Source organism: Lactuca virosa, chromosome 4 (genome assembly GCF_052849685.1).
Source record: "Lactuca virosa cultivar CGN04683 chromosome 4, Lactuca_virosa_CGN04683_v6, whole genome shotgun sequence".
NCBI lineage: Eukaryota > Viridiplantae > Streptophyta > Magnoliopsida > Asterales > Asteraceae > Lactuca > Lactuca virosa.
The window spans coordinates 400,824,545-400,851,673 of record NC_136429.1 but is presented as its reverse complement, the minus strand read 5'-3'; the positions used below and the strand labels follow the sequence as shown (position 1 = coordinate 400,851,673).

At 33.4% G+C, this 27,129-nt stretch overlaps 2 protein-coding genes across 4 annotated transcripts; both read left to right on the top strand.

Annotated features, from left to right (window-relative positions):
- Positions 1-1,831: 1,831 nt before the first annotated feature.
- LOC145108865 (endonuclease/exonuclease/phosphatase family protein) lies at positions 1,832-4,837 on the top strand. 3 transcript variants are annotated; one of them, XM_079045952.1, is made up of 10 exons: positions 1,832-2,066; positions 2,195-2,306; positions 2,397-2,624; positions 2,713-2,798; positions 2,872-2,987; positions 3,099-3,179; positions 3,390-3,590; positions 3,765-3,922; positions 4,005-4,501; positions 4,640-4,837. In XM_079045952.1, the coding sequence occupies exons 1-10, from the start codon at positions 1,959-1,961 to the stop codon at positions 4,718-4,720; spliced, it is 1,668 nt and encodes a 555-aa protein (XP_078902078.1). In that variant the 5' UTR covers positions 1,832-1,958; the 3' UTR covers positions 4,721-4,837. The 3 variants fall into 3 exon arrangements, with proteins under 3 accessions (XP_078902078.1, XP_078902079.1, XP_078902080.1); XM_079045953.1 differs by lacking the exon at positions 3,390-3,590; XM_079045954.1 differs by lacking the exons at positions 3,099-3,179; positions 3,390-3,590.
- A 5,883-nt stretch (positions 4,838-10,720) lies between these two features.
- Positions 10,721-17,357, top strand: LOC145106474 (pentatricopeptide repeat-containing protein At1g05750, chloroplastic-like). Its single transcript, XM_079043442.1, has 6 exons — positions 10,721-12,209; positions 16,453-16,522; positions 16,618-16,712; positions 16,967-17,067; positions 17,142-17,225; positions 17,352-17,357. The coding sequence occupies exons 1-6, from the start codon at positions 10,721-10,723 to the stop codon at positions 17,355-17,357; spliced, it is 1,845 nt and encodes a 614-aa protein (XP_078899568.1).
- The last annotated feature ends 9,772 nt before the right edge of the window (positions 17,358-27,129 follow it).

The following is a 27,129-nucleotide window of genomic DNA, read 5'->3' as shown; positions in this document are numbered from 1 at the left end:
TTTTTATATGACTTAGTTTAAGAAAAAATATTTTTTTTCAAAACACTATTTATAAAACTCTATAATTTTCTTTCCCAACTTATTTCTTTTTTACGTTTCTTCTTACTTTTTCATGTTTAGCTTACTTTGGTAAATTACAATTACATATAAAACTACTAATATAATGTTATTAAAAATTCATCCTTTTACAAAACAAATTACATCCGTTAAAAAATTCATCACATATATATTACATTTCTACTTTTCGTTTTTTAATGATAAATTATGTAAAAAAAAGGTTGGTGACCAAATATGTTTTGGTTGATCGGGCAACTTTAGTCCAAGTTTTTTTATTGGGTCAATTGTAACATCTCATTTCTAAATGTTTTTTTATATGATATGGTTTAACATATTTAATGACATTATGTCATGTTTTCCACTACATCATGCCATTCTGCTGAAGAAGAATCCCAACCCTTCCATCTATGTTGCTTAGGATGGTGATATGTGATTCTTAATCCCCTATAGATTTAAAACAAACCGAAAAACATGAAAAATGTTCTTAATCAATAGGAATTGGACGTGAACAAAAGTCCTGAGTGTGACTAAAGCTTCAATCGTGTGGGGGAGGAGATAATCGAAGTTTTTAGGTTACAAAAGGTGAATTGGTGATGGTAGAGTTTGATTTTTTTGATGAGTTTTTTTTAAGGTTACAGATGCTAGATGGAAGAGAGTGGGTGGTCGAAGTTTGGAACAAAGTATGAGGGTTGATGGTGTCGAACATGGGGAGGTAGGGGAGGTGTTTGCCAATGGCGAGAGAGGTGGAATTTGAGGTTGTCAATATGAAGAATGGTTTGGTGAGTTAGTGAGGTTAATGAGTGAGGGCATTGGAATCATTAATGGTGTATCCGGGTCGGCCAATCTAACCAATACCGACCCGGGTACAACAAATTGGTGGATAAGCGACAAAACACAATTGTCCATAAAAAATCAACCCATATGACAATATCAATACATGACGGACAATGTTTCCCAAAAAGACATATCCCAAAAATTACGCACAAGTACAAGATCCCAACAATAAAAAAGTACCAACCAGTATGAACCACATATATGTCTCTACCCGGGTAATGCAAGCTACCAAATAGAACCTTGTAGCAAAGAACATCGAGATGCCTATAAAAGCCTTTGAAGACACATCGATAAGGTACAAATTTACTCTCGAACCTGAGCAATTTTACCTATAACTTCAATCGACATCTAACTTAGGCATCAGAGAGAATACCGAGGTCCATCCCTCGGTATGACTTTCTAACCTAGCTTTTGTCTTCTTTTTGCAACATGTATTCCCAAGTACACATTAGACGAGGTTGTCAACAACTAGCTATTACGTATCTGCAGGACCACATGGCTGGTGATATCCCTCTTCCAATGGTAGCGCCAAACGTCAAGAAGGTGGTAGTATTCCAGTGTTGTTGGCGACAGAAAAGAGTAAAGAGATAGAGATCCTCCGGGTTTGAGATAAGGAAAAAGAAATCAAGATAGGGATAAGTGTGAGGTGAGACCTACAACTTATTGTCAATTTTTTGAATAAATTAATAATATAAATAATTATGTAATAAATAAAATAATTTAAAAATAATTATTAATGATAAAATAGTATTTTTAAAAGCGACAGGACAAAACACATAAACTTAAATAATAAAGATAATCCGAATTAAAAAAATAAGTTAAAGATACACACACAAATTACATCGAACTACAAGGACCATTAATATAATTTACTCTTTTATCTATATGTTTCAAGGATAACATTTATACAAATATTTACAATCAAACATTTTTAAAAAAAAAAAAAAAACAAAAGACGACGTCGTATTGGATGGAAAAGGGATTCTTCAAGGCCTCGTTAGGTCTCCAACAATGGCGGTTTGCCTGGTTGGAGTTTGCTCGCTGAAGAGGAAGTAATTAAGTTATGAATGAAGATAGCAACGTATAACGTGAACGGACTGAGACCTCGAATTTCTCAGTATGGCTCCCTCCGTAAACTCCTTGATTCTCTTGATTCCGACATCATCTGCTTTCAGGTCCCTTTTCCATCTCTTTCCATTAATGAATCTGCAAATTATTTCTTATGCTTAATGAATTCCGCCTAATTTTATACTTATCCGATCCCTTCATCACCTGATTTCACTTTTCCTTTTTGGGTTTTAAGGAAACGAAATTATCTAGAAAAGAACTAAGAGCTGACGTAGTTTCAGCAGATGGGTACGAGTCCTTCTTTTCTTGCACACGTTCTCTTGAAAAAGGCCGCACTGGTTATTCCGGTAAGCAGCTAAACTGTTCGTTAAAATGCCCCAATCACATTCACAACGATAATTAATGATTATCTTCTATCAATTTATTTATTAATGCAGGTGTTGCAACATTTTGCAAAGTAAATTCTGCTTTTTCAAGCAATGAAGTTGCACTTCCACTTGATGCAGAAGAAGGTTTCACTGGTGTTCTAGAGAATTCTAAAGGATTTACAACTAAAAAACACGATCTTCTCACATGTGTGGAAGGGCTTGAGGATTTTGACAGAGATGAACTTCTTAAAATTGACAATGAGGGGCGTTGTATTATCACTGATCATGGCCATTTTGGTAAGTGACATGCTATTACTTTTCAAAACACTGCAACATTAGTTTTAATATCTCTAAAGTTATGTTATTGAAGCATAAATTATTACAGTTCTCTTCAACATTTATGGGCCTCGAGCTGCATCTGATGACACAGAAAGAATTGAATTCAAGCTCTCATTCTATAAGATAATGCAGGTAATAATATGACACGAGAAATACATATTGACACTTGGCTCTCTCTGATTGGTTATCTTGATTTGTTATATAGAAAAGATGGGAGTCTTTTATGCTTAAAGGAAAGAGGATAATTGTTGTTGGTGATTTAAACATTGCTCCTTCTTCTATAGATAGGTGTGATGCAGGACCAGATTTTGAGAATAATGAGTGAGCTTCTAAATTCTTACTTTTATCCAAAGTTCATAATTGTATATATATTTTTTTAAATGTTAAATCTTGTAAGGAAAAAGTTTAAACTATATTTTCGAATATTATTAGGTTTAGAAGCTGGTTTAGATCTTTATTAGTGGAAAATGGAGGCTTGTTCTTCGATGTGTTCAGAGGAAAACATCCTGAAAGGTTTTAGACAACTCTTGTAGTTAATATTTACACTTTTAGTCCCTGTTTCTTACATAGGACAAGACATGACAAAACAGATTATACTGCATGTAGCCTGCATTGGACTGAGATTCTGAGACTCAGACTGATGTCAATGGACCAAAAATTATTGATGATCTTTTTTTTTTCTCAACTACTTTTTCAATATTATTATTTTTATTTTTTTTATAGAAAAGAAGCGTATACATGTTGGTCTACAAACACAGGTGGTGAAATGTTCAATTTTGGTTCAAGAATTGATCATATTTTAATTAGTGGTTCATGCATACATGAAAATAAGGATCTCAAAAGTCACAACTTTTTCTCATGCCATGTAAAAGATTGTGATATATTAACACAATTCAAACGGTGGAAACCTGGGACCACACCTAGGTAAAATTACCCTTTTACCCCTGCCTCAAACACATCATCCCTTGGCTATTTACTATTAACTCATTCTCTTTGCAATAAGTGTTGTATACTTGTATACATAAAGCCTTTTCTTTTTTCTTTTTTCAACTGAATGAACTGTTTGAATGTGAGTAAATGACTATTTTACCCTTGCAGCTATAGATGGAAAGGAGGGGGAAGCATAAAGTTGGAAGGTTCCGATCATGCCCCTGTGTTTATGAGTTTAAAAGAAATCCCTGACATTCAACTGCATAACACTCCACCTTTATCCACTAGATACTGTCCTCAAGTTAGAGGATGTCAGCAAACTCTTGGTAATAAAAACTTTCAGAAGGGTATTCACGTCTTTTACACATACAGAAGATTTTTTTTTTTTAAAAAGGAAACATTTTGCAGTATCGATGTTATCAAGAAGGCAATCAACAGAGGAAGTGAAAGCCCATGAAGCTCATAAAGAAGGAGTTAAAAGACCTGTGTTTGATTCTACAAGTTTAATTCAAACAAATGATATTATCAAAATCAAAGCAATGAATTTTACAGAAATGAAGAAAAAACCAAAAAAGAATCATTCATCACAGCTCTCACTCAAGTCCTTTTTTCAAACCACTTTAAAAAGTGATTCTGTTGAGGTTTGTGAAGCTGAGATTGTGAAGGAGTATGAGATTAACAAAAATGCATCTGATTCTGATCAGCCTCAATGTGATTCAGAGGGTTGTAATTCATCACAATCTGATAAGAGTAAGATTGCTTTATTAGAGTGGCAAAGAATTCAAGAATTCATGCAGAAAAGTATCCCCGTGTGTAAAGGTCACGGTGAACAATGTGTTTCTCGGGTTGTGAAGAAAGCGGGACCCACTTTTGGTCGTCGGTTTTATGTTTGTGCTCGTGCAGAGGTATGCAGCTTTTTTACATGGGTAAAAGTTATAAGCATGTTGTTATTTTGGGTAAAAAAGTAATCAAGTATATTGTCTATAGAAATAGTAAAATATGATTTCGCCTTTTTTGTTCTAATAAATTTGAGTTTGTTATAGGGACCCGCATCGAATCGTGAAGCAAATTGTGGTTACTTTTCGTGGGCTGATTCAAGATCTAAGGGGAAACAAAGCAAATGATCTTGTGGTCTTTATTTTAATTTTATTGTGAATGTAGCAAGTAATATATATGCATATTTATAGACCCTAACACAAACATTATGTGTGACCTATTGCTTTTCCTCTTTTTCATTTTCATTTTGGGAAAATGACTTAAAAAGGTAATGAAGTTTCAAAAATGTACAAAAAAGACCATTGTTTTTTTTAATACACAAAATACCATTAAATTATGTTTTTTATACATAAAATACCAACGAAGTACACATGTGTTCAAATAAACCTTGTGGCAAACCGGTTACCGCAGGTAACGGAAAAATGTCTTAAAAAGGTAACAAAGTTTCAAAAATGTTCAAAAAATACAATTATTTTTTTAGTATAAAAAATACAATTGAAATTTCCAACATGTTCAAAAAAAAAACTGTTGTTGTTTTTTCAGAGCACCTTTTGTTAACTTCGTTGTTTTCCCAGTCATCGGAGATTAGTCACCATCGTACCAGCACACCAGTTGTGTATTATCTTTCATTCCATCACTCGATCAGTTTGTATCTAAATCCATATTTAGGAATTCTCATGACATAACGTCACACTCGTTTCTCCTTCGTGACTCTCTTGTGCCGCAACACTAATGAACGGCTAACCTTGATGTATTATAATATGTGCATCTATATAACGTATATATGTTTTAGGTTTGAGGCATATAATGTGATCGGGAAGCAAGAATCTTTAACTAATGTTATTACCCACTTACTTCTCTTGTTACCACAAGAACGATCGAGTGAAGGAATGAAAGAGATTTGCACAATTGTTGTGAACTGATATGACGGTTCATGATCTTCCGGTGATTGTGTTCTACATAATTCGACAACACAGTTAACAAAAAGTGTGGTATTTTTTAAACATTTTGGAAACTTCGTTACACTTTTAAGTCATTTTCCCATGTACATGAAGTACCTGGTTACCACAATGTTTTAGTTGAACACATGTGCACTTCGTTGGTATTCTGTATACAAATAGTAACATTAATGATATTTTTTGTACTAAAAAAACAATGATATTTTTTGAACATTTGGAAACCGGGTAACCTACAATAGCCGGTAAAATGGTATTTTGTGTACTAAAAAAAACAATGGTCTTTTTGTATATTTCTGAAACTTTGTTACCTTTTTAAGTCATTTTCCCTTTCATTTTTTGTTAAAGGAACTACTATAAATATGAGATCCGACTTATAGATTCTTATCTTCTTACTGTTGGAGCAAACATGTGGAGACAAATTTATTGTTTACAAACATGTGGAGACAAATTTATTATTTACAACGGTCCCAAAGTTGTCATTGTTCTTTGTTTGTTTGTTTGTTATCTTTATTGTTGAGATTGTTGTAGATAATCTCAAAAAAATTGTGAAGAAAATAGTTTCTAAGTATAAATTATTTCAAATAAAAGAAAATTATTCCATGATTGAGGCTTTTGCTTTTGATCACCTTCCCTTCAAAAATAAACAAGTTATAGTAAGTAGTTTGCAACATCCAATTACTTATCAAACCGGATTGTGTTAGACTTTGCAAGTAGTATTTCGATCCTTAATTATGTGGGTGTCACGAAATCTATTCGGAGATAATCCAATTAAAACAACTTCAAGTTTAAGCATGAAACTAAAAGTCAATGATTATACTGTGTAATGGATTTTGTTATGGAATATGAGAACTAGAGAGCATGAGATTACTAATAAAATCAGTAAACTATAAATTATTAATACGGTTCGACCAAAAAAGATATGCATAAAAACGAGAGTTCATGGTTGACAATAGTTTAAACATCGTCTAAATCATCTCTTGGGATAGGTTAGTCTTAGAAGCAAATTATGGAGCCGTTGTTTTTTTTTTGGTAAATAGTACAAAAGACATTAAGTTTATACCAAAATTCTAATTTGACACTTTGTTTTTTTTTTTTGTCTCAAATTTGACATTCTGTTTTCTAATTTTTTACAATTTTGACACTTTGTTTTTTTTTGTCTCAAATTTTGACATTCTGTTTTCTAATTTTTTATAATTCTGACAACTTGACCGGTCAACCTGGTTATCTGCTGACGTGTCAAAACTGAATTTTTTTTCCACAAAAGATATTAAGTTTTCATTTTTTTTTTCGATTTTGACACTAAGTTTAATTTTTTTTTTCAATTTTGACACTCTGTTTTTTTATTTCAAATCAAACATCATTTTTTTTCCAATTTTGTTTAATGTTACCATTTTCCATTTGAAATCATATAAATATTTTTTAAATACATTTTAAACCGTATAAATATATTTTTTTCATTTAAAAACCATATTTTTGTATAAATACAAGGTTTTTTTTACATTCAAACCATAATTTTATATATAAATATGTATTAGTTATATAAAAACCGTATTTTATATTAAATACGCAACTTTAAAATGAATTTGGAGGTTTGGAGGCATGTAGTCGGTCAAGGCCCAGAGGTCAAGTTTGCAACATGATAATTTTTACATCTCATGACTCATATCTTATTCGTAATATTATTATGAACATCTTGAATCTCATGGTATGGCTCTCATTAAATCATATATTTTTAGCTCTTTTTTTTTCAAAAATATTTATGAAGGATAAATATCGTCATTATTTCATCTATTTAATATTCTCATTAAATTTTGGTATTTTGTTCTATATTACTCACCTCTTCTTCAATGCTTCAAATGAACGTTAGATATCAATATATACCAAATAAAATTATTGAACTATGAATAAAAATATGTGTAAAATCTTCAACAAAAAATAAAATAAATAATATTTCATAAGCGATAAATGATAAAATTTTGTTGATCTTATTTGAAGCTTATGGCTATTTTTGTTCTCATTATATAACTAATGCATATTTATACATAAAATTATGGTTTGAATGTAAAAAAAAACCTTGTATTTATACAAAAATAGAGTTTTTAAATGAAAAAAAATATATTTATACGGTTTAAAATGTTTCAAATGAAAAATGGTCAACATTGAACAAAATTAAAAAAATGATGTTTGATTTGGAACAAAAAAAACAGAGTGTCTAAATTGAATTTTTTTTTTAACTTAGTGTCAAAATCGAAAAAAATGAAAACTTAATGTGTTTTGTAGAAAAAAATTCAATTTTGACACGTCAGCATGCCACGTCATCAAAGCTAACACGTTATCATGTCACGTTAGCATGTAACCGGGTTGACCGGTTAAGTGAGAATTTTAAAAAATTGAAAAACACAGTGTCAAATTTGAGATAAAAAAAACACTGTGTCAAATTAGAATTTTGATTTAAACTTAATGTTTTTTGTAATATTTACTCTTTGAGTAAATTACACGAATGGTCCCTATGGTTTAGGGTAATTAAGCATTTTGTCTCTAACTTATTTTTTTAACTCGGAAGGTCCCTACAATTTGTTTTTGTTACATGTTTGGTCCATGTCTTACCTAATTTTGCCCTTAATTTTTTAATTTATTTAAATAAACACACCCCCACCCCCACCCCCTCACCTTACCTTACATACCCCATCATTTTTCCCTATTTAAATAATAGTTTTTTTAGTTAAGACAGGGACCAAACGCGTAACAAAAACAAACAGTAGGGACCAAGCGCGTAACAAAAACAAACAATAGGGACCTTCCGAGTTAAAAAAATAAGTTAGGGACCAAATGTGCAAATTACCCTAAACCATAGGGATCATTCGTGTAATTTACTCTTACTCTTTTTTTTTCAAGAATGTTGATTGATCTTAGAATAGTGTGGCCGAAGTAGATTTTGGGGTGAGGAAATGAGAAGATAATGTGAGTTAGGTTTGAAGGAGGCGACTCTTTTTAAAGACATTACATGACCTCAAATAGAACAACATGAGTAAATTACACGAATCGTCCCTCGTGCAGGTGTCAAAATACACGTTTAGTCCCTATTTTCAAAAATCAACTTGGACCATACCTCATTAATTTAAAATTTACACGCTTCATCCCTTTGGACATAAAATGACCATTTTACCCTTATTTATTTCTTTTTTGATTTATTTTCTATTTATTTATTAATTATTGATTTATGTATTATGAAAATTAATTATTATTGCTTTATAAAAAATAAATGGGCCCAAACCCTAAGCAATAGCTCGTCTTTACCCCCCCCCCCCTCTTTCTTCTTCGGTACATCTCCGATCTACCGTTACCACCCACATCGGCCGACCCCAATACTCCGATGACACCAATACAACTTCGGCCACTCTAACACACCTCCGACGACGCCATCAAACCCTCACTCACCACACCCTACCCACCTCCCCCCCTTCATTTTCCCTTTTTCCTTCTGCCCTCCATGAAAACGACCATGCTCTACTTCCGAAAACTGCCTATAATCAACACTAAACCAAACCAAATCAAACCTGAAAAGAAGAAACTTGAAACCTGAAAAACCATAAATCTGAAAATCGAACCACAAATCGAGCGACGATTTTGTATAAATTGAGCAGATTTGTGAGTGAGAATGTGAGAGAGTGGGCTGGAGACAGTGATGGATGAAAAGCAAAGGTTCGCCAGAAGGAGTAGCCATCGACGTCAGGTTCAAATGTGGTGATGGCGAAGTTCAGCGGCGCAAATAACCATTATTATGAGATAGAAACCCTCGCCTGAAACCTGTAGAAGAAGTTAGTGGCTTGCGGGGAGGACGGTGGTGGATTGGAGGCAAAGACTTCCGGTGGCCATATTTTGACATCAAGGGAGAGGTGAGAAGGTGGAGAAACGAGAAGGGAGGAGTTAGGGTAGTTGTACGAGTTCATGGTAAATGGGTGGGGTTGGGTAGAGTTTATATGTTTAATTGTTTAAAAGATATAAATAAATATGAAAGTAAGGGTTAGAATTTATTTTCCCTTTTTTATAAATACAAAATGAACTAGTAAGGGTGATATAGTCTTTTTATGTATGGTAAAGGATTAATTATGTATATTTAAACTAAGGAGGAATGAAACGTGCAAGTTTAAACCAAACGAGGGATGATCCAAGTTAATTTTTAAAAATAGGGACCAGACGTGCCTTTTGGCACCTGCATGAGGGATGATTCGTGTAATTTACTCGAACAACATATAATCATGATAGTATAATAGCATACGAGTATTGTTGGTATTTGCTTTCCTTCAACGTTGACTTCTATTTGTGTCTATGATTGTAGTCCTTTAAGTTTGATTATTGTTCTCTTTATTCACCGATTACTCATATTATTTGTGTTTTCATACATTGTGCATGTGTTTACTTCCAATCTTTTTTATTTTCAACTTTATTGAATATACATGTTTTCCCATTCATTCACATAATTTTATTTATTTATTTATTATTATTATTATTATTATTATTATTATTATTATTATTATTTTGTACTCAAACATTCATTCACATTTAATATTTAAATGTAGTAGATCATATACGGCAATCAAAAGTTTTGTACTTTTGTTTCTTCCTTTCTGTTTCTCTATTTTATATAAACTAGATGCATTATTTGGAAACAATCTTGGTTGCCCATATTGTATCCCATTTTATGAAATTCAGAATTTTGTTATTGTTCGTTAAACCATTTTTGTATTCGAATTATCCAACGGTGTTTTTATACACAATAATTTTTGTTTTAAAATATTATATCGTACAACTCTATAAAATATAAATTACTATGTATGAAAAAGAAAACTTTTAAATGAAAAAAAAACTGTTAAAGAACAAATTAATTGCTTACCCAAAATGCATGGAGTTAAAATCACCAACAATAAGACAAGAATTCATGTATAAAGTTTTAGCTTTAAATGTAGATATCATTTATAAAACTTTATGCTCTACGTTAACATGTACATGTAAAAATTAGTGAGATATATATAAATGTACAAATGGTCCGTTTATGGATAATGATTTTTGTCTTCGGCTTCAATCCATTCCTTCATTCCTTGTTCACTGTTTATCTTGATAATTCTAGCGTCTACATTTTCGTTGTCGAATTTCTTATTACATAGATGAATGGCTCTCCAATTGCAATGCTGGGTTCCACCTTCTCCTGACCAGATTGACCTAAGGACATGGAACAAGATCATCAAGAGACAAGTAATCGAAGGGAACACCAAGGGAGCTTTTCTCACATACCAACAGATGCAACAAACAGGTATCTTCACCCCAGATAACTTCACATTTCCTGTGTTACTCAAAGCAGCTTCTAATCTTTCGAATCCAAGACTCGGTTTAGCTCTCCATGCCCAGATAGCAAAAACGCCCTTTGACAACCATATGTTGGTCCAAACTTCTCTTCTCAACATGTACTCATCGATTCAAAGAACAGATGAAGCTCGTAAGGTGTTTGATAGTATGGAATCGAAAGATACGGTTGCTTGGAACTCGATGTTGGATGCGTATGTTTCATCTGGGAATTTGGATTTTGCATTGAAGCTTTTTAGATTCATGCCTAAAAGAGACCTTTTTTCACTCAACATTATGCTGTCTGGGTATGCGAACCTTGGTAATATGGATTCGGCAAAAGCTGTATTTGATGAAATCCCTGTAAAAAATCTCATCTCGTGGAACTCCATGATTCTAGCATGTGGGAATTACGGAGACATGGAAGAAGCACGTAGGGTGTTCGATGAAATGCCTGAACGAGACGTCATTTCATGGAACACATTACTTGGAGCTTATCTCAACAATAAGATGTCTGACGAAGTTATTCTGCTTTTCTACAAAATGAAAGACGAAGATATCATCCCCCCAGATTATCTCACTGTAACAACAGCTTTATCTGCTTGCGCTGATTTGGGGTCACTAGAAAAAGGGCGCGAAATCCACATCTACGCCCTGGAAAAACGACTAACATCAAGTATGCACGTAACCACTTCCCTAATAGACATGTACGCCAAATGCGGATGTCTAGAATCCTTTCTAATCGTCTTCTGCAAATCTCAAGTTCGAGATGTTTTCTGTTGGAACGCCTTGTTATCAGGTCTTGCTATCCATGGCTATGGTGTCATCGCCCTCAAGGTGTTCGATGAAATGCTTCAAAGAACAAAACCAGACGATGTAACCTTCATAGCTTTACTTAACGCGTGCAGCCATTCAGGCCTAGTCAAAGAGGGTCAAACCCTTTTCAATTCCATGGAAATCAAATACAACGTGACTCCTAAAATAGAGCATTACGGGTGCTTGGTTGATCTTTTGGGTAGAGCTGGGTGTCTTGAACATGCATATAAGGTGATCGATGAAATGCCATTTAGACCAGGGAAGTCAATTTTGGGTGCATTGCTTGGTGCTTGTGTGAATCATAGAGATGTTGTGATTGGGGAAAAAGTAGTGAAAATATTGTTGCAAAGTTATGGTGATAATGGTTTAAATGATGGGGATTACATGATGGTGTCTAATTTGTATGCATCATGTGAATGTTGGCATGAAGCGGATCGTTGGAGAGCAATGATGAATGATTCGGGGATTGTTAAGACTGCAGGATTGAGTTCAATCACTATTGGTAATCGGGTGCACAATTTTTTGGCTGGAAATTTTGATTTTGAGTTTAGTTAACCTGAAAAATGCAAAAAAAAAAGCAACATACTTTCATTTATTTGTGTATTATAGCATCAACATTGTACATTCATTTAATTTCTTATGAAGACAATTTATTGCTGGTTATTTTATATAAGTTTATTTGTTAGATGTGTACAAAAAAATGAAAGTGATTAAATGAAATTGGGAAAACTTATATTTGATGGTCTTAATGGTTTTTTGAACACTTTATATAAGTTTATTAGTGAAACGTGGTATAAAAAATAATAAATGTGTAGAATTGTAAAAGTTGGTTACTTTCACAAATTATTATACACATGCCAAAATTACCTTAGGGATTGCATATGTTTTTGTAAGGTTTTATGATTTTTGACTGTTATTTTTTTCAAACACTTTGTTTGTGGTTTGTGTTTGGTGGAGAGATGTTTGGGTTTTGCTCCGTAATGTGGTTGAGAAGGGAATTGATTTTTGTAAATATTGAAAGAAAGAAAAGAATGGTGTAGATAAAATGTTCTCAAGTTGTGTATTTATATAGAAGAAATTAATAGGTAAAAAAAAATTATTTTTTTATTTTTGAATTTGACCATTCGACAATGGTCACAAACGGTCAAAAAAGAAAAAAGAAATGTTTTGGCTCCCATTATCATCACAATGTCGCTTACCTTGACGCCAGTTGGGGCGGTGTTGGTGGCGTTATACCGGTGTTGAGGTGCCTCAACGTAGGCAATAACGCCCTTTAGGGAGGAGGGAGCCGTTCCCTCCCAACTCACCGAACCCAATGAACCCATTGCCACATCAACTTTTATCTTTGATTTTTCTTCAACTTTCCCAACCCACAACACACGGAAATCCTATCTTTTTCAACCCACTCAATTAAAAAAAAATACAAAATAATCAAGGTAAAATCTTAATTAGCAATAGAGTTATCGCCGGTACCACTCCCTCTTTAGCCGGTTGTTTAATTGGTTTCACGAACCCACTTCATCCTCTCTCTCTCTACTTTCCCTCTCTCATTTTCTCTTGTGCCGTGTGTTTTAAGATTTGTACCTTAGTTGTTTAGCATTTTTTTTAATTGAGTGGGTTGAGTGGGTTGAGAGAGATAGGATTTCCGTATGTTGTGGGTTGGGAAAGATGAATAAAAATCAAAGAGAAAAGCTGATGTGGCAGTGGGTTCATTGGGTTCGGTGGGTTGGGAGGGAGCAACTCCCTCCTCCCTTAGGGAGGAGGGAGTCGTTCCCTCCCAACCCACTGAACCCACTGTCACATCACTTTTTCTCTTTTATTTTTCTTCATCTTTTCCAACCCACAACACACGGAAATCCTATCTTTCTCAACCCACTCAACCCACTCAATTAAAAAAATACAAAACAACTAAGGTACAAGTTTTAAAACACACGGTACAAGAGAAAATGAGAGAGAGAAAATAGAGAGAGATGATGAAGTGGGTTAGTGAAACCAATTAACCAACCCGTTGAAGCGGGAATGGTACCGTCGGTAACTCTATTGCTAATTAAGATTTTACCTTTTGATTGTTTTCTATTTTTTTTAATTGAGTGGGTTGAGTGGGTTAAAAAAGATAGGGTTTCCGTGTGTTGTGGGTTGAGAAAGATGAAGAAAAATAAAAGAGAAAAAAATGATGTGACAGTGGGTTGGGAGAGAATGACTCCCTCCTCCCTTAACAGGTTCAAACCCACTACTTACACTCTGAATCTGAAAATTAAAAGCATGTCTCTCACTGACCCATGACACAAACGTGAATACACATATCACACACGCGAATAAGCTATAAAAACTTACATATATAAGTATGTTACATGCAAAAATGCTTTCCAAATATATATATACATACAAACAAATACCTATTTCATTTAAAAAATAAAAAAAGCAAAGTTAAACTACCAAAATCCTTAATCACTTATTAGTTTTTAGCCAAAAATTTGAATTTATCCTAAACTAACCATTAAAACCGCAGACCATTAATTTGTCTACGGTCAACGCTTCGTTCACTACTCTTTAGGGACATTTGACTACTATTTGGTGGGCACGTTAGCCCAGAATATATAAAGTTGTCATTTTCATTTTTGCTCATTTTGTATGTGTTTGAAGTTTGGAATTCTCAATGGATCCTTCAAAGAACAAACAACCGGGTGTGTCTTCGAATTTTCAATTTTTTTTTTGTTTTTCTTGTTTAGTATGAGAATTAGTAGATATATATATATATATATTTTTTTTGAAAAAAAAATCCGTAGGTTCCTAAGAAACCTACAGTGTGCAAGTGTTCAATGCACAAACGTGCATTACATACTTGTACACCGTAGGTTTTTTTTGGACCTACGGTTTTCGTAATTTTTTTTGTAGCTCGTATAAAATGTCATATATAATGAAATTTTGTTTTTTTGTTACAGAAAAAAAAACCCATAGGTTTCGTAAGAACCTACGGTTTTCGGTTTTTTTTTTTTTTTTTTTTTTTTTTGAATTTTTATGTAAGCCCAAACAGTAAACCATTTATGGTCTACGGTGTGGGAAACCATATACCAATCAGAGGAAAACGTAGACCATAAAGTGGTTAGTGGTCTATGGTTTTGTTTTGCCTACGGTTTTGCTTTGCAAAAATGAAAAAAAAAATCATTAAATATATACCCGAAACCGTAGATCATTTAAACGAAAGAGTAGATGATTTTTTTGGCCTATTGTTTTCATAGCTATTATGGGCTAAGTCTTAAATTTTGGCTAAAAATAAAAAAGTCATTAGTGAATATGGCTATATTAGTAATTTTATATTTTAAATCAAAAAAATGATAAAATCTGTTTATATGTCAAGTTAAACCTAACATAACTAGTAGATAATCCGACCCACTCCTTTCTCATCTTTATGTAGTAAATTCCGATATGATGTGAACTCTTTGAAAACATGTTTATAATGGATGTTTAGTTGACATTACAAAGTTGGTATATGTGAACACATGAGGGTTGACATAAAGAATGATAATTAAGTATGTCGTAATTTTTAATTTAATTATTAAAGTTAAAAAAATAATTAATATTTAAACTCTATAAAAAGTTGTTTAGTAATAAACACAAAATTGCTCGTTCTTTTTGCATTTAATTAAAACTGGTACTAAAAAACAAAAGGAGTTTTTTTCCCTAGTTTGAACAAAAAGGATCTCTCTCTCTCTCTCTCTCTCTCTCTCTATATATATATATATATATATATATATATATATATATATATATATATATATATATATATATATATATAGAGAGAGAGAAATGATCATTTGAGAACTCATAGTTTCCCAAGAACCCGAGAACTAAAAGTGGAGCGTTGGATCAAAAAAAGGGATGGTCAAGATGCATTGTGGCGTTGTTGTAAATAAGTGGAAAAATAAAGGGACGGGGGCATCGAAATTAAATGGAATCAGGGGCATTTTATGGTTATAGAAATTGAATTATACAAGTACATCTCCTGATCACCATTCCTACTCTCTCTCTCTCTCTCTCTCTCTCTCTCTCTCTCTCTCCACGTCTCCAACGTATCTCTTCCCCTCGTCTCCATCCTGCCTCAATCGGTCCACCTCTACTCCGTCGACAATCAACATTGGCTACCAATCAACAATCTTTAATATCCAGATCATCGGCGAAGAATTTACGAACCTCTAGATCGACATCGTTCGTGTTCATCTTCGATTGCGATATTCGAAGCCCTAAATCGCCCAATTCATGATCATCGATTCATCGAGATCGATCAGTAATGATCTATCAAGTGTTTGTAAGCATCGATTTCTCTTTCAAATTTTATTCCTACTTTTACCAGACTATTGGCCATAGACTAGAGTGTCTCCTCCACTCGTTTGAGCTGCAACGTATTTCATCACCACCAATGCCTCCGCTTCCTTAAGGTATGATTCTTCTTATTCTCGTCGTCCTCTTCTTATCTCGCTTCTCTTTTAGGATCTGAAACCCTAGAGTAAAGGAAAGCTGACTCTGCAGTTTTCATACTTGGATGTGATCTTCAGAGTCGCTCAATTTTTATTGTCAAAACACACAACTGTTAGAGAATTGCCTATTTGATTGCGATTTGTTTTTTTTAATATGAGTGAAGAGATACTCGTCTCATTTTTCACAAACGAACAGTAACAATTATATTATTATCGTGTAGGAATTTGTTTTTTCAATGCTAATTGTGCTATCTAACAACTTCTGAATAGGAATCACCACCGATTCTTATGTGTTTTATTCGATCATCATCATTGTTGCACCTGCATATCTTAAACGCATGTTTTCCGGTTTTATTTGACTGGACTGTGTGTTTTTTAATGAAAGACTATGGAGTTTTTGAATGATAGCATAGAAATTACTTTTGTTTCTTGCAGGAATTCATTAGTGAAATTGTTGGATATCCCAATCCAAATCCAGTTACCCAGATTAACCAATCTGAATAGCTTAAATGGTTTGAACCATAAAATTGGTATTTAGGTAATCCAGTTTTCCAAATAAATAAAATAATCTTTTTTTTTGTGTGTGTTTACTCAAATCTAATCTACATCTTCAAGGTTTTTGATAGTTGTTGCACAAAGAAAACTAGTGCTTCTTATTGCATCAAATTCATCATTGAGTTCTTCCACTTAATAGTTTCTCAAATCTTTAAAAGAATAAGCATGGATTTTTTTCTTGATACATAATGTGGAGTTGTCAAACAACCCGTATGAATTATTGCTGCAGCAGTTTGGAATTGTCTTATGAAGTATAAAGCTCTCAAAAACTTCAACTTTCCTCAAACAGAAACCTGCGAGTTGCTCATTCTGGATAAACCAATCGACCAGGTTTATACTTCATACATTATTATATATACCTATTGCAAATTTGTTGTTTTTATTTTTTCTAATTTTTTTTCTAGATTGCTCCTGTTATTCACGAATGGAGATTTGATGCCATGTATCATGATTTACTTAACATGGATGGGAATAAATATGTTCATGAGGTTAGTCTCTGTTTCTAGGCATGGATTGTTCATCGATTTTTTTTACCTTTATTTTATGGTGAGTCATGTTGTATTCTCTTGGCTTCTAATATCTTATTTAAAATTGGTTTATAACTTTGAAAGTAGATTTGAATCTTTGATCTCTATTTTCTTTCTTAATATAACTCATGGGTAGTTTTCTTTTTTACTTAATGGGCTTAATGAGTTCAACACTTAAATTTGGACAAATATGGTTGTTTTTTTTACTTATCTAAATTTATAAAAAGTTCAATGTTGTAATTACATGTGATTCACATGTAAATTACATATGAATTACATGTGATTTACATGTAAATCACATGTAATTCACATGTGATTCACATGTAATTCACATATGAATCACATGTAATTCACATATGACTTACATCTGATTCACATGTAAATCACATATGAATTACATGTGATTCACATATGAATTACATGTGATTCACATTTAATCACATGTAAATCACATATGAATTACATGTGATTCACATGTAATTCACATATGAATTACATGTGATTCACATATGAATCATATGTAATTCACATATGAATTACACATGTAAATCACATATGAATTACATGTGATTCACATGTAATTCACATATGAATTACATGTGATTCACTTGTAAATCACATGTAATTCACATATGAATTACATGTGATTCACATGTAAATCACATATGAATTACATGTGATTTACATGTAAATCACATATGTATTTTTGTGAGTGTTTTCGCATCAATCATTTTTTTTCTTGTAGATTTGGAACAAATTGTGTTGAATATTGAAGATGTGAAAAATGATACATTGAAGAAAATATGGAAATATGACACGAAGACATGAAAATGCTTTAAAATTTTGTAGCCTTTTTTTTGTTTTTTATATTTTCTTTTGTATCGAATAAAATACTTATTCTATTGTGTTTATAGATTAGTAAATAAAATTAGTTTTCCTATGATTTACTTAAAAATATTATAGTATATAAAATATGCATATATGCACTTGTAAAAATATGCATATATGTACCTAAAATGTTGACTTTTTTGGTTAAAAAATTATAGTATTTTTTAAATATTTCAGTTTTTTTTTAAAATTATATTCATTTTTAAATGCTTTTAGAAAAATTGTAGTTTTTTTTAAAAAAATATTGTTTTCAATTTTTTTTTTTCATAAATTCATGTTTTTTATAAAAAAAATTAAAAAATCTGCACTTTTAAAAAAAATTGAAAAGTACTATTTTTTAAAAAATCTGAAAATTTGATTAATTATGTAGTTTTTTAAACATTTCTATTAATATTTCCAATAACACAAAAATTAAACATTAAATGAGATTGGTATAATTACGATCATGCCCTTAATGAATTAGTTTTGATCTAACGCTCCACTTTTAGTTATTAGGTTCTTGGGAAACTATGAGTTCTCAACCGATCTCACCCCTATATATATATATATATATATATATATATATATATATATATATATATATATATATATATATATATATATATATATATATATATATATATATATACTAGCTGTTTACCCGCGTCAAGCGATGGGTGCGAGTAATTTCTTTCGGAAATTAGTTTCTAGTGACGATTAGTGTTGTTACGCGGGTCGGAGGGTGGTTGTTGGTTGTTTAGGGTTAAAAATAAAATTACATTTTTAAGTTAAAATAAACTATTTCTCTTTTATCGTCAATTAGTTTCCAATGAAATTAGTTTTTTTTCGACACGCTGTTGGACGGTAATTAGTTACATTTTGGTGGGCTATTTTGTTTTAAAATAAATATTCGTTACTATTTTGGGATTAAAAAATTGTAGTTTTTTTGGTAAAATTAGGAGTACTTTGTTGTTTTTGTTTAAATAAATATAATATTTTTAGGTTAAATATTTAAAGTAAATTGTCAATTTAAAGTAAAAATTAAATTCCGTTTATGTTTTTGGTTAAATATAAAACTCTGTCTTTAATGTGACATGTTTGGTTAAATATAAGTTAGTTTTATTTAAGGCACTGAACTTATAAACCATGTTTTTTATTGCACTCAACATTGTTCTGTATTTTTATAAAAAAACTAAGGATGCTATAATTAGAAAATCTATAAAATTATGTTGCTATTTCTTGTTATAATAAAAGCTATTTTACGAAGTTTAAAACAAAACACTAAGTTATACAAATATAATTTTAGGTTGGTATTTTGGATGATATAAACAATTTATTTGTATTTTTACTCCATAATAACTATACGCTTACCCTCTTTATTGCTTATAGAAACATCCTTACATTAAACATCACTCAAATAGAGGTTTACGTAACAACCAATTTAGGTGCATGTATTCGTGGCTTACCACAATCAAACATCAAGTAAACGAATAACCTAAGAGTGAAGTTAAAAGTTTGTCTTTTAGATGATTCAATTAGCTTTGCGCCAAAAGATCTGACTCACTGTTAGCATGTTTATTGTGTTATTTATCAAAGTTGTTAGTGCAAAACCATTTATCATTGAGGATGTGAAGTTTTTAAAATTTATGAATTAAATTTAAAGGAATAATTAAACTTAACAATATTGTTAATCAAAATACAAAAAGGAACATTGGCTTTTAATATGAAATAACTTTAGTTGCATAAATTTAAAACAACATATTTTACCTAGATAAATTTAAGTCTTAAGAAGTCTAAATTCTAATATAAGTTTATTGAAGCCAAATAACTCAATTTATGTTCTTTGATTTTGAAAAAAAAATCCTTAAAAATCACAAATAAAATTATTAACTTATGTTTATTATTAAAATAAGCCCAAATCACATCACGAATACACTTGTTGCAGAGTATGGTCGAACTTTTATGTCAAGTACATTAAATCTCTCTGCTATCAACACAAACTACAAAAGGTACAAATTACAATTGTTTGCTAGCTAAGAAAACTTTAATTGTATATTTGGGGCCTTCAATGCATAACTTGTCTTGAACATACAAAATGTATAAAATTGTTTTGGGGTTGAATACTTTGGTTCTAGAAATACCGATAATACCCCTGGCTATTTGGAGATCAAAAAAACGCATCGTGTCCCACTTCCAATGGTCCTGATTTGGTAAAGATACTTGTTTCCAAATACACTTCATATCTTTGCTTCCCATCTACCATTATCATGATGCATGTGGAGTGGTTAAAGACATTATAGCATCTTGATTCAATTGGAAAAATGAATGAATTTTAAGATCAAAGAAAGCAAATAACTTCTACATTACTTCTCTTGTGGATAGACCAGAAGACTTGAAAAGGTTAAAAATGCATTTAGATAGCTGATAAATGGAGTAATTACAAAAACATGTAATAATCCTCCCCAATATTAAATTTTTATACTGAACATCGTTGCTACATTTTACACTTGCATCTTTCAAGGTTTTTTTTTATTGATTTTTCAATTTGAACCACTTGCATAGTGTCTTATTTGATACAACATTAAAACCAAATGGCTAGAAAGCATAAATGAGATCTTAAAAATTAAAAATAGAAAAATATCACATGTGAATCATTTCAACATTTGCAAAAGTCTTGTATTTTAGTTTCAAATCAGGTTTAAAACTAAGCTAGAAAATATGTGGCTATTTCAAACAAAAAAATATCATGGTGTAAATGAAAAGAAACATATAAAATTCAAATCTGATTATGTAAGATCTGGTTCCTGGTATGCATTTAATTATAATTTAGTTATTTTTGTAGAGCAAATCGACGAGTTGGGAGCCCCGAACTCATCGAGTAGAGATCAAAAGAGACGCGGGATTTTAAGTAAGCTACTCGACGAGTTTAGAGCCCCAACTCGACGAGTAGGACTGCCAGGATGAAACCCTAATTTCGGGGTTTTGCACCCCATGTAAGCATCTTAATCCCCACTTGCTGGCCTCATTTCCAGCCTCCAAGTCCCAAACCCCAGATTCAGAAACCCTAATGCAATTGTGAGCTTGTGAGCCATTTTTGAGTGAAACTTTGTGTGTTTTGAAGCTTGTGAAGGAAGGAGAAGCTTGAGGATTGAAGAAGAAGATAGTAGATCCAGAGACTTCATTTCTTCCTCATCATTTCTTGGTAAGCAAGTCTCAAACTTGCTTAGTAGCTTCTTAGATCTCTTTATCATAATTTTATTAGGTTTTTGGTCCAAGAAGCTTGAACTTTGGGATATGGACGTCCCAAGTGAGTGAACCATCAGATCTGGAATCATAGAGGGCTTTCATGGCATAAAGGTGCAAACTTTATGACCATTGAAGTCCCATGCAAGCCATACGATGTCATTTTGGCCTTTTAAGCTCCAAAAGGCCATGCATGGAGTGAAAGGCGGAAGCTTTACGTGTTCATGTACTTTTTAGGGTCTAGATCTCTGTTTGTAGGCTTTAGTTTGGAGTATGGATGGTTTGTGGACCAAGATCTAGGTCCTAAAGAGTTAGGGTTTGAACTAAACCCATTAAGTAAAGGTACTAACGGGTAAAGTTGGAAACTTTACCCTTAAAAGGACATTTTTAGTGTGTATGAGAAATATGAAGCTTAGATCTGAAGAGTAGGGGCTGAATCCATTAAGATGGCCCAAACAGACGAGTCTATAGAGGAACTCGGCGAGTTGAGGTTATTTGTCCCGATTCTGTACCAGGTAGAACTCGATGAGTTTGAGGAGGGACTCGACGAGTTGACTCGCTTTATCATGACTACGAGTAGCAAGGGAACTCGGCGAGTCAGGGGGATGACTCGACGAGTTGGACCGCGATTTCAGGGTTCCTTATTTATAGAACTCGGTGAGTTGATGGGTCAACTCGGCGAGTTGACTTTGACCAGGGGTAAAGTGGTCATTTTACCCTAAGAAGGATTATTGGATTTTGACTAAGTGTTATTGTGATAATGATAGTCGGGGAGTCGTTGGAGCAGCCGTCAGAGATTCCTCACGCGAGATTTCACAGTTAGCATTGCGAGGTCAGTTTTCCTCCTGGTTGAACGGGTCGAAGGCACCAAGGCCGACCCATATATATTTTGATTAGTAGCTGAGTGTGGGCGAGGCCCGTATCTCATAGTTAGTCGAGTGTGGGCGGGGCCCGTATCTCATAGCATTATTGGAGTATGGATATAGGACTGATTGATAGATTTGATTATACTTGTTGTCTGTGTGATACTTGTATGTATGTTTAGTAGCTGAGTGTGGGCGGGGCCCGTATCTCACAGTTAGCCGAGTGTGGGCAAGGGCTCGTATCTCGTAGTTAGCCGAATGTGGGTGGGGCCCGTATCTCGTAGTCAACGGAGTATGGGAGGGGATCGTATCTCATAGTTAGTGGAGTGTGGGCGGGGCCCGTATCTCCTTGAGTGTGGGCGGGGCTCGTATCTCCTAGTAGCATGATTATTTGTTTGGTATGTGGTAGTTTGGGGAGACTCACTAAGTTTCGTGCTTATAGTTTTCAGTTTTGGTTTCAGGTACTTCCGTTAGTAAGGGGAAGAGCTCGGGATGACTGCATTGCACACACCACAACGTTTAGCCTGGGATGATTTACTCTGATATTTGGAGATATGATTTTGATACAATGATTTGATATGATGTTTTTGAGATACTATAACTATGTTTTTATGAGATGATTTGGGTTACTATGGTTTTATTTATAAATTAAAATGAAATTTTTGGACCGTATTTTTGGGACGTTTCAAGTTGGTATCAGAGCCTTGGTTTGAGAGATTCGGGGACACTGTCGGGTGTGTCTGAACTCAAACCGAGGACTTGGTATAAATTTTTTAAAAGAAAAACCATTTTTTACAAAAAGGATTTTGAAAAGAGAAAAAGGGTGTGGTGCATGCAATCAGCCGAGCTCAAGTAAGTACTCCCAAATTACCCATACAAGTTTATGTTATGATATGCTTATGAGAAATGCATGCTAGATTAGGGCTAAGTATCTAGGAAGGATGCCTTATGTGCCTGTTATATGTGTATGAGTTTCATGAACTGCATGCTAGTACTGATTAGTCAGTGTTATGATGGCCTGATTAGGATATGCTTGATTATGTTTACTCAATGCTTGAATGTTGTTTGCTTTGTGCTTTTAGAAGTTCTAGTTATCTCTAAATAACTAGTAAACGAATATGTTAAGTTACATATTGCAAGGACTAAATAATTTCAGAAGGTTAGGTTTAGCTCTATTTCGCAGCTCTTGTTTGAGTCCAACCGTTGTAGGGTAGGACCTCTCATTCGAAGAATTATCTAGTCTTAGTGATATGTAATGGTATTCGCGAGCTAGTTAGGGGGAGATAACAGGGACTTCTTATGCAGCTGATGGCGGAGAGTGGGTTGGTGATTACCCTAGGGCAAGCCAAGAATGAGATTAGCGGAGAGTAGTAGTAGTGAAAGGGACTTGGTGGAGTCAAAGCGGTTCTTGAGGAAAGTACGGATAAATGTGGAAGGTAGTATGGGCCCGTACTACTGAAAGCAGAGGATCCGTACTCGAATCAAGGAAGGTTGAGATGAACCCAGGAAAACTTGTAGTATGTGAGATCCCTCGAGTTATGATGTGTATACTGATGTTTGTGTTGGATAAGGTGTCTAAGTCCATAACTTTATTTGGTATATACTTGACCCGACCCGGCATGGTCCATTTGGGTTGCACTTCACCCGAACTATTTGTATGGATAATCCTTTGAGAATTGTATGTTCATGATTTATTAATATATTATAAGTTATAATATATTAATATGAAATCATATTATTTAATTAGTATGGATCTTAAATTAATTTAGAATTAATTCGGTGATAAAAAAGGTGACTAATTAAATATGGGCTCTTGTATTTATATAGTGTGGGCTAATACTCATTTCGAACGGGCTAGGCTTGCATGTGAGTCCATGGATAGTCCATGGAGCTTTTAACCCATGGATCCTTGGAAAGGAAGAGTCATAGGTATTAGGGTTTACATGGAATGTAACCCTAATCCTCCACACTATATAAAGGAGTCCTTGGCACTTGATTTGGCACTAGTGTGTGTGTGTGTGTGAGCATGGTGGCTGATTTCTAGAGTGCATACATACTGTCTCATAGTTTTCCAAAGTTTGTGGTGATTTGTGATTTCCATTTGAGGCATCCACATTATTGGTTCTAGGCTCTCAAACTCCAAGGAATCAACCATTACTAAAAGGTATGTAATTCTTCTAGCATTTTATGATTCAAGTACCCCATGCCATGCTAGTTAGGATGTAAACCTTGAAAATTTATTATTTGCATGTATCTTATAGAAAACATAGATCCAAGGTTTCTAGGGTTGCATGTACACCTTAGGAGTGTTAGAATGCTCAAAACCCAGCAGTGGTATTAGAGCCTAGGCTTGTTTTCTTGATACTTGATGCAAATTGTTGAAAAACTCAAGTTTTCTGCATTCTGCGACATGAACTCGTCGAGTCCATGGGGGGACTCGACGAGTCCATGTGATAATTCATCATACTCGTCGAGTAGGTTCTTGCACTCGACGAGTAGGATCCCCTGGATGCATATTTTCGAGTTTTGCGGCTGGAAATGGACTAGAAACATTACCCTAAACTGTTTTGGTCTTATAAAACTTGTTTTAGATGGTGTAATGGTTATGCTAATCCATTTACAATAGCTATTATCAAAATTTCAAGTTTTGTATGTGTTGTTTATGATTCTTGAAATTGTTGATATGCATGTTCATGAACTTATGAATTTGGTAGATCATAGGAATTATTTGTTAGTTTAATTCTTGATCTAGATGTGTTTTAATGGAATCCATAATTTGTCCTCAAGTTATGGATTACCAAAAGTCTTTCTTTTAAATTCCATTAAATGAACACATAGGTTACATAAAATGAAAAGCCTCTCATTTTAATAAACCATTAACTCATAAGTTATGAAAGTTGAAAAGTTTTGAAAGTTACAAAACTTGCCCTCAAGTTTTGGAATTAGTAAAGTCTCACACACTTATTAAATACCATAATTCCAACCCTAGAATTTTAAAAGTTAAAATTCAACCCTTATACTTTATAATATTATAAGTTATTAATATTTATATATATATATATATATATATATATATAAATATTAATAACTTATAATATTAATATATATATATATATATATATATAAATATTAATAACTTATATATATATATATATATATATATATATATATATATATATATATATATATATATATCTATATATATGTATAAGATCAAGTCGTTTTACCGTTAGTAGGCCTCATTCACAAAGCCGGTCTATAAGGGGGGTATAAGGTTGTTGCCTAAAAAATGGCAGTTTAATGGGTGTCCACTCTCACCCACCGCTTCCTTGACTGGTTGAGGGTCGTTAGCCGAACGGGTAGGAAAATGACTTTAATTCTCATTAAAATTATAATGATTATTATAAAGTAACTAAATGTTTTATAAATTCCCAATCTTAGTTACTTTAGGAAAAATATGAATATGGTGCTAACCCATGAAATTACACTTTGCACTTTGCTTAAGTCGTTAGTGGAGCGTGTGTGGTTAACCGGCACACTAACCTGGACTTAACAAGGTAGGCAAAGGGTGGCTTAAGGTTTATCATAGATCGGTGGAGCGCGTGTGGTTAACCGACACATCGATTAGGTGATAAACTTTAAGAGTACCAAGTATATTTGCATGGTTATTCACACCTTGTTTTGTGATCCTCGGCATCCCAGTCACAAAACTTGAAGGGCACAATCGAGATTGAAACATGCCATTGAAAAGTTCAATGAATCTCAAAAGAATCTAGGAGTTTCAAGAACCAATTAAAACTTAATAATTAATTTCGTTTTTCATGGTGGAAATTGGTGAATCGTCATTCACCTACCTTCAAATATTTTATAGCTTGGATTACGACATCCCTCTTCTAATTTATAAAATATTGTGTTGGGTCCTAGCCTTAATATTACATTTGGGTGTCTTATTAAGGACTATCTTTATATCTAATCTAAACTTGTCTTTCTTCTTTTTCAGATGTCTTCCAACAATGCTGCTTTTGGCTCAAACCCTACCGGCTCCTTCTCTCTCATGAACCTTTGTGGGAGAGTCATCTTTGATGGGACTAATTTCAATGACTGGATTAGGAACATAAGGATGGTCACTCGCTATGAGGACAAGGAATATGTCCTCAACAAGGAGCTGAAGGATCTTGATGAGTCTACTGCTACTCCCGAGGAAATCGCTGACTTCAGGGCACATGAGAGAGATGCTACCAAAGTGACATGTATCATGTTGGCCACTATGTCAGCCGAGCTACAAAAGTCCTATGAGGACTTTTATCCTTTTGAGATGCACCAGGATCTGATGGAAAGATACCATCAGAGTGGTCATCAAGAGCGATACGAAATAATCTCCTCCATGATAACAACCTGAATGAAGGATGGTGAACCCATCACGGGCCACATGCAGAAAATGCAAAGATCCGTGGACCGTTTGATGAACTTGAATGTGAACTTCCTCGAGGAGTTGGCGATTGATATCATTTTGCACTCCTTACATTCTTGTTATGATCAATTTCGAATGACCTACCACATGAACAAGGAGGAAGTTACACTCAACAAGCTTCAAGGACTTTTGAAGACCGCAGAAAGTGGTCTTAAAGGTAAATCGGTTGTTACCACTCCTACTCCTACCTCCGCCCCTGTTCTGGCTATTGGGCAAGGTAAAGGGAAGAAGAGGAAGAGCCATTCGAACGGTACCAAGGGAAAGTCTCTTGATGGCTCCTCTTCAAGTAGAACCAAAAGTGGTTATGTCACTCCTTCTGCCAACCCTAAAGAGGCTGAATGCTTCTATTGCCATGAAAAGGCGCACTGGAAGCGAAACTGCCCAAAGTACTTGCAAGATGTTAAGGATGGGAAAGTGAAAC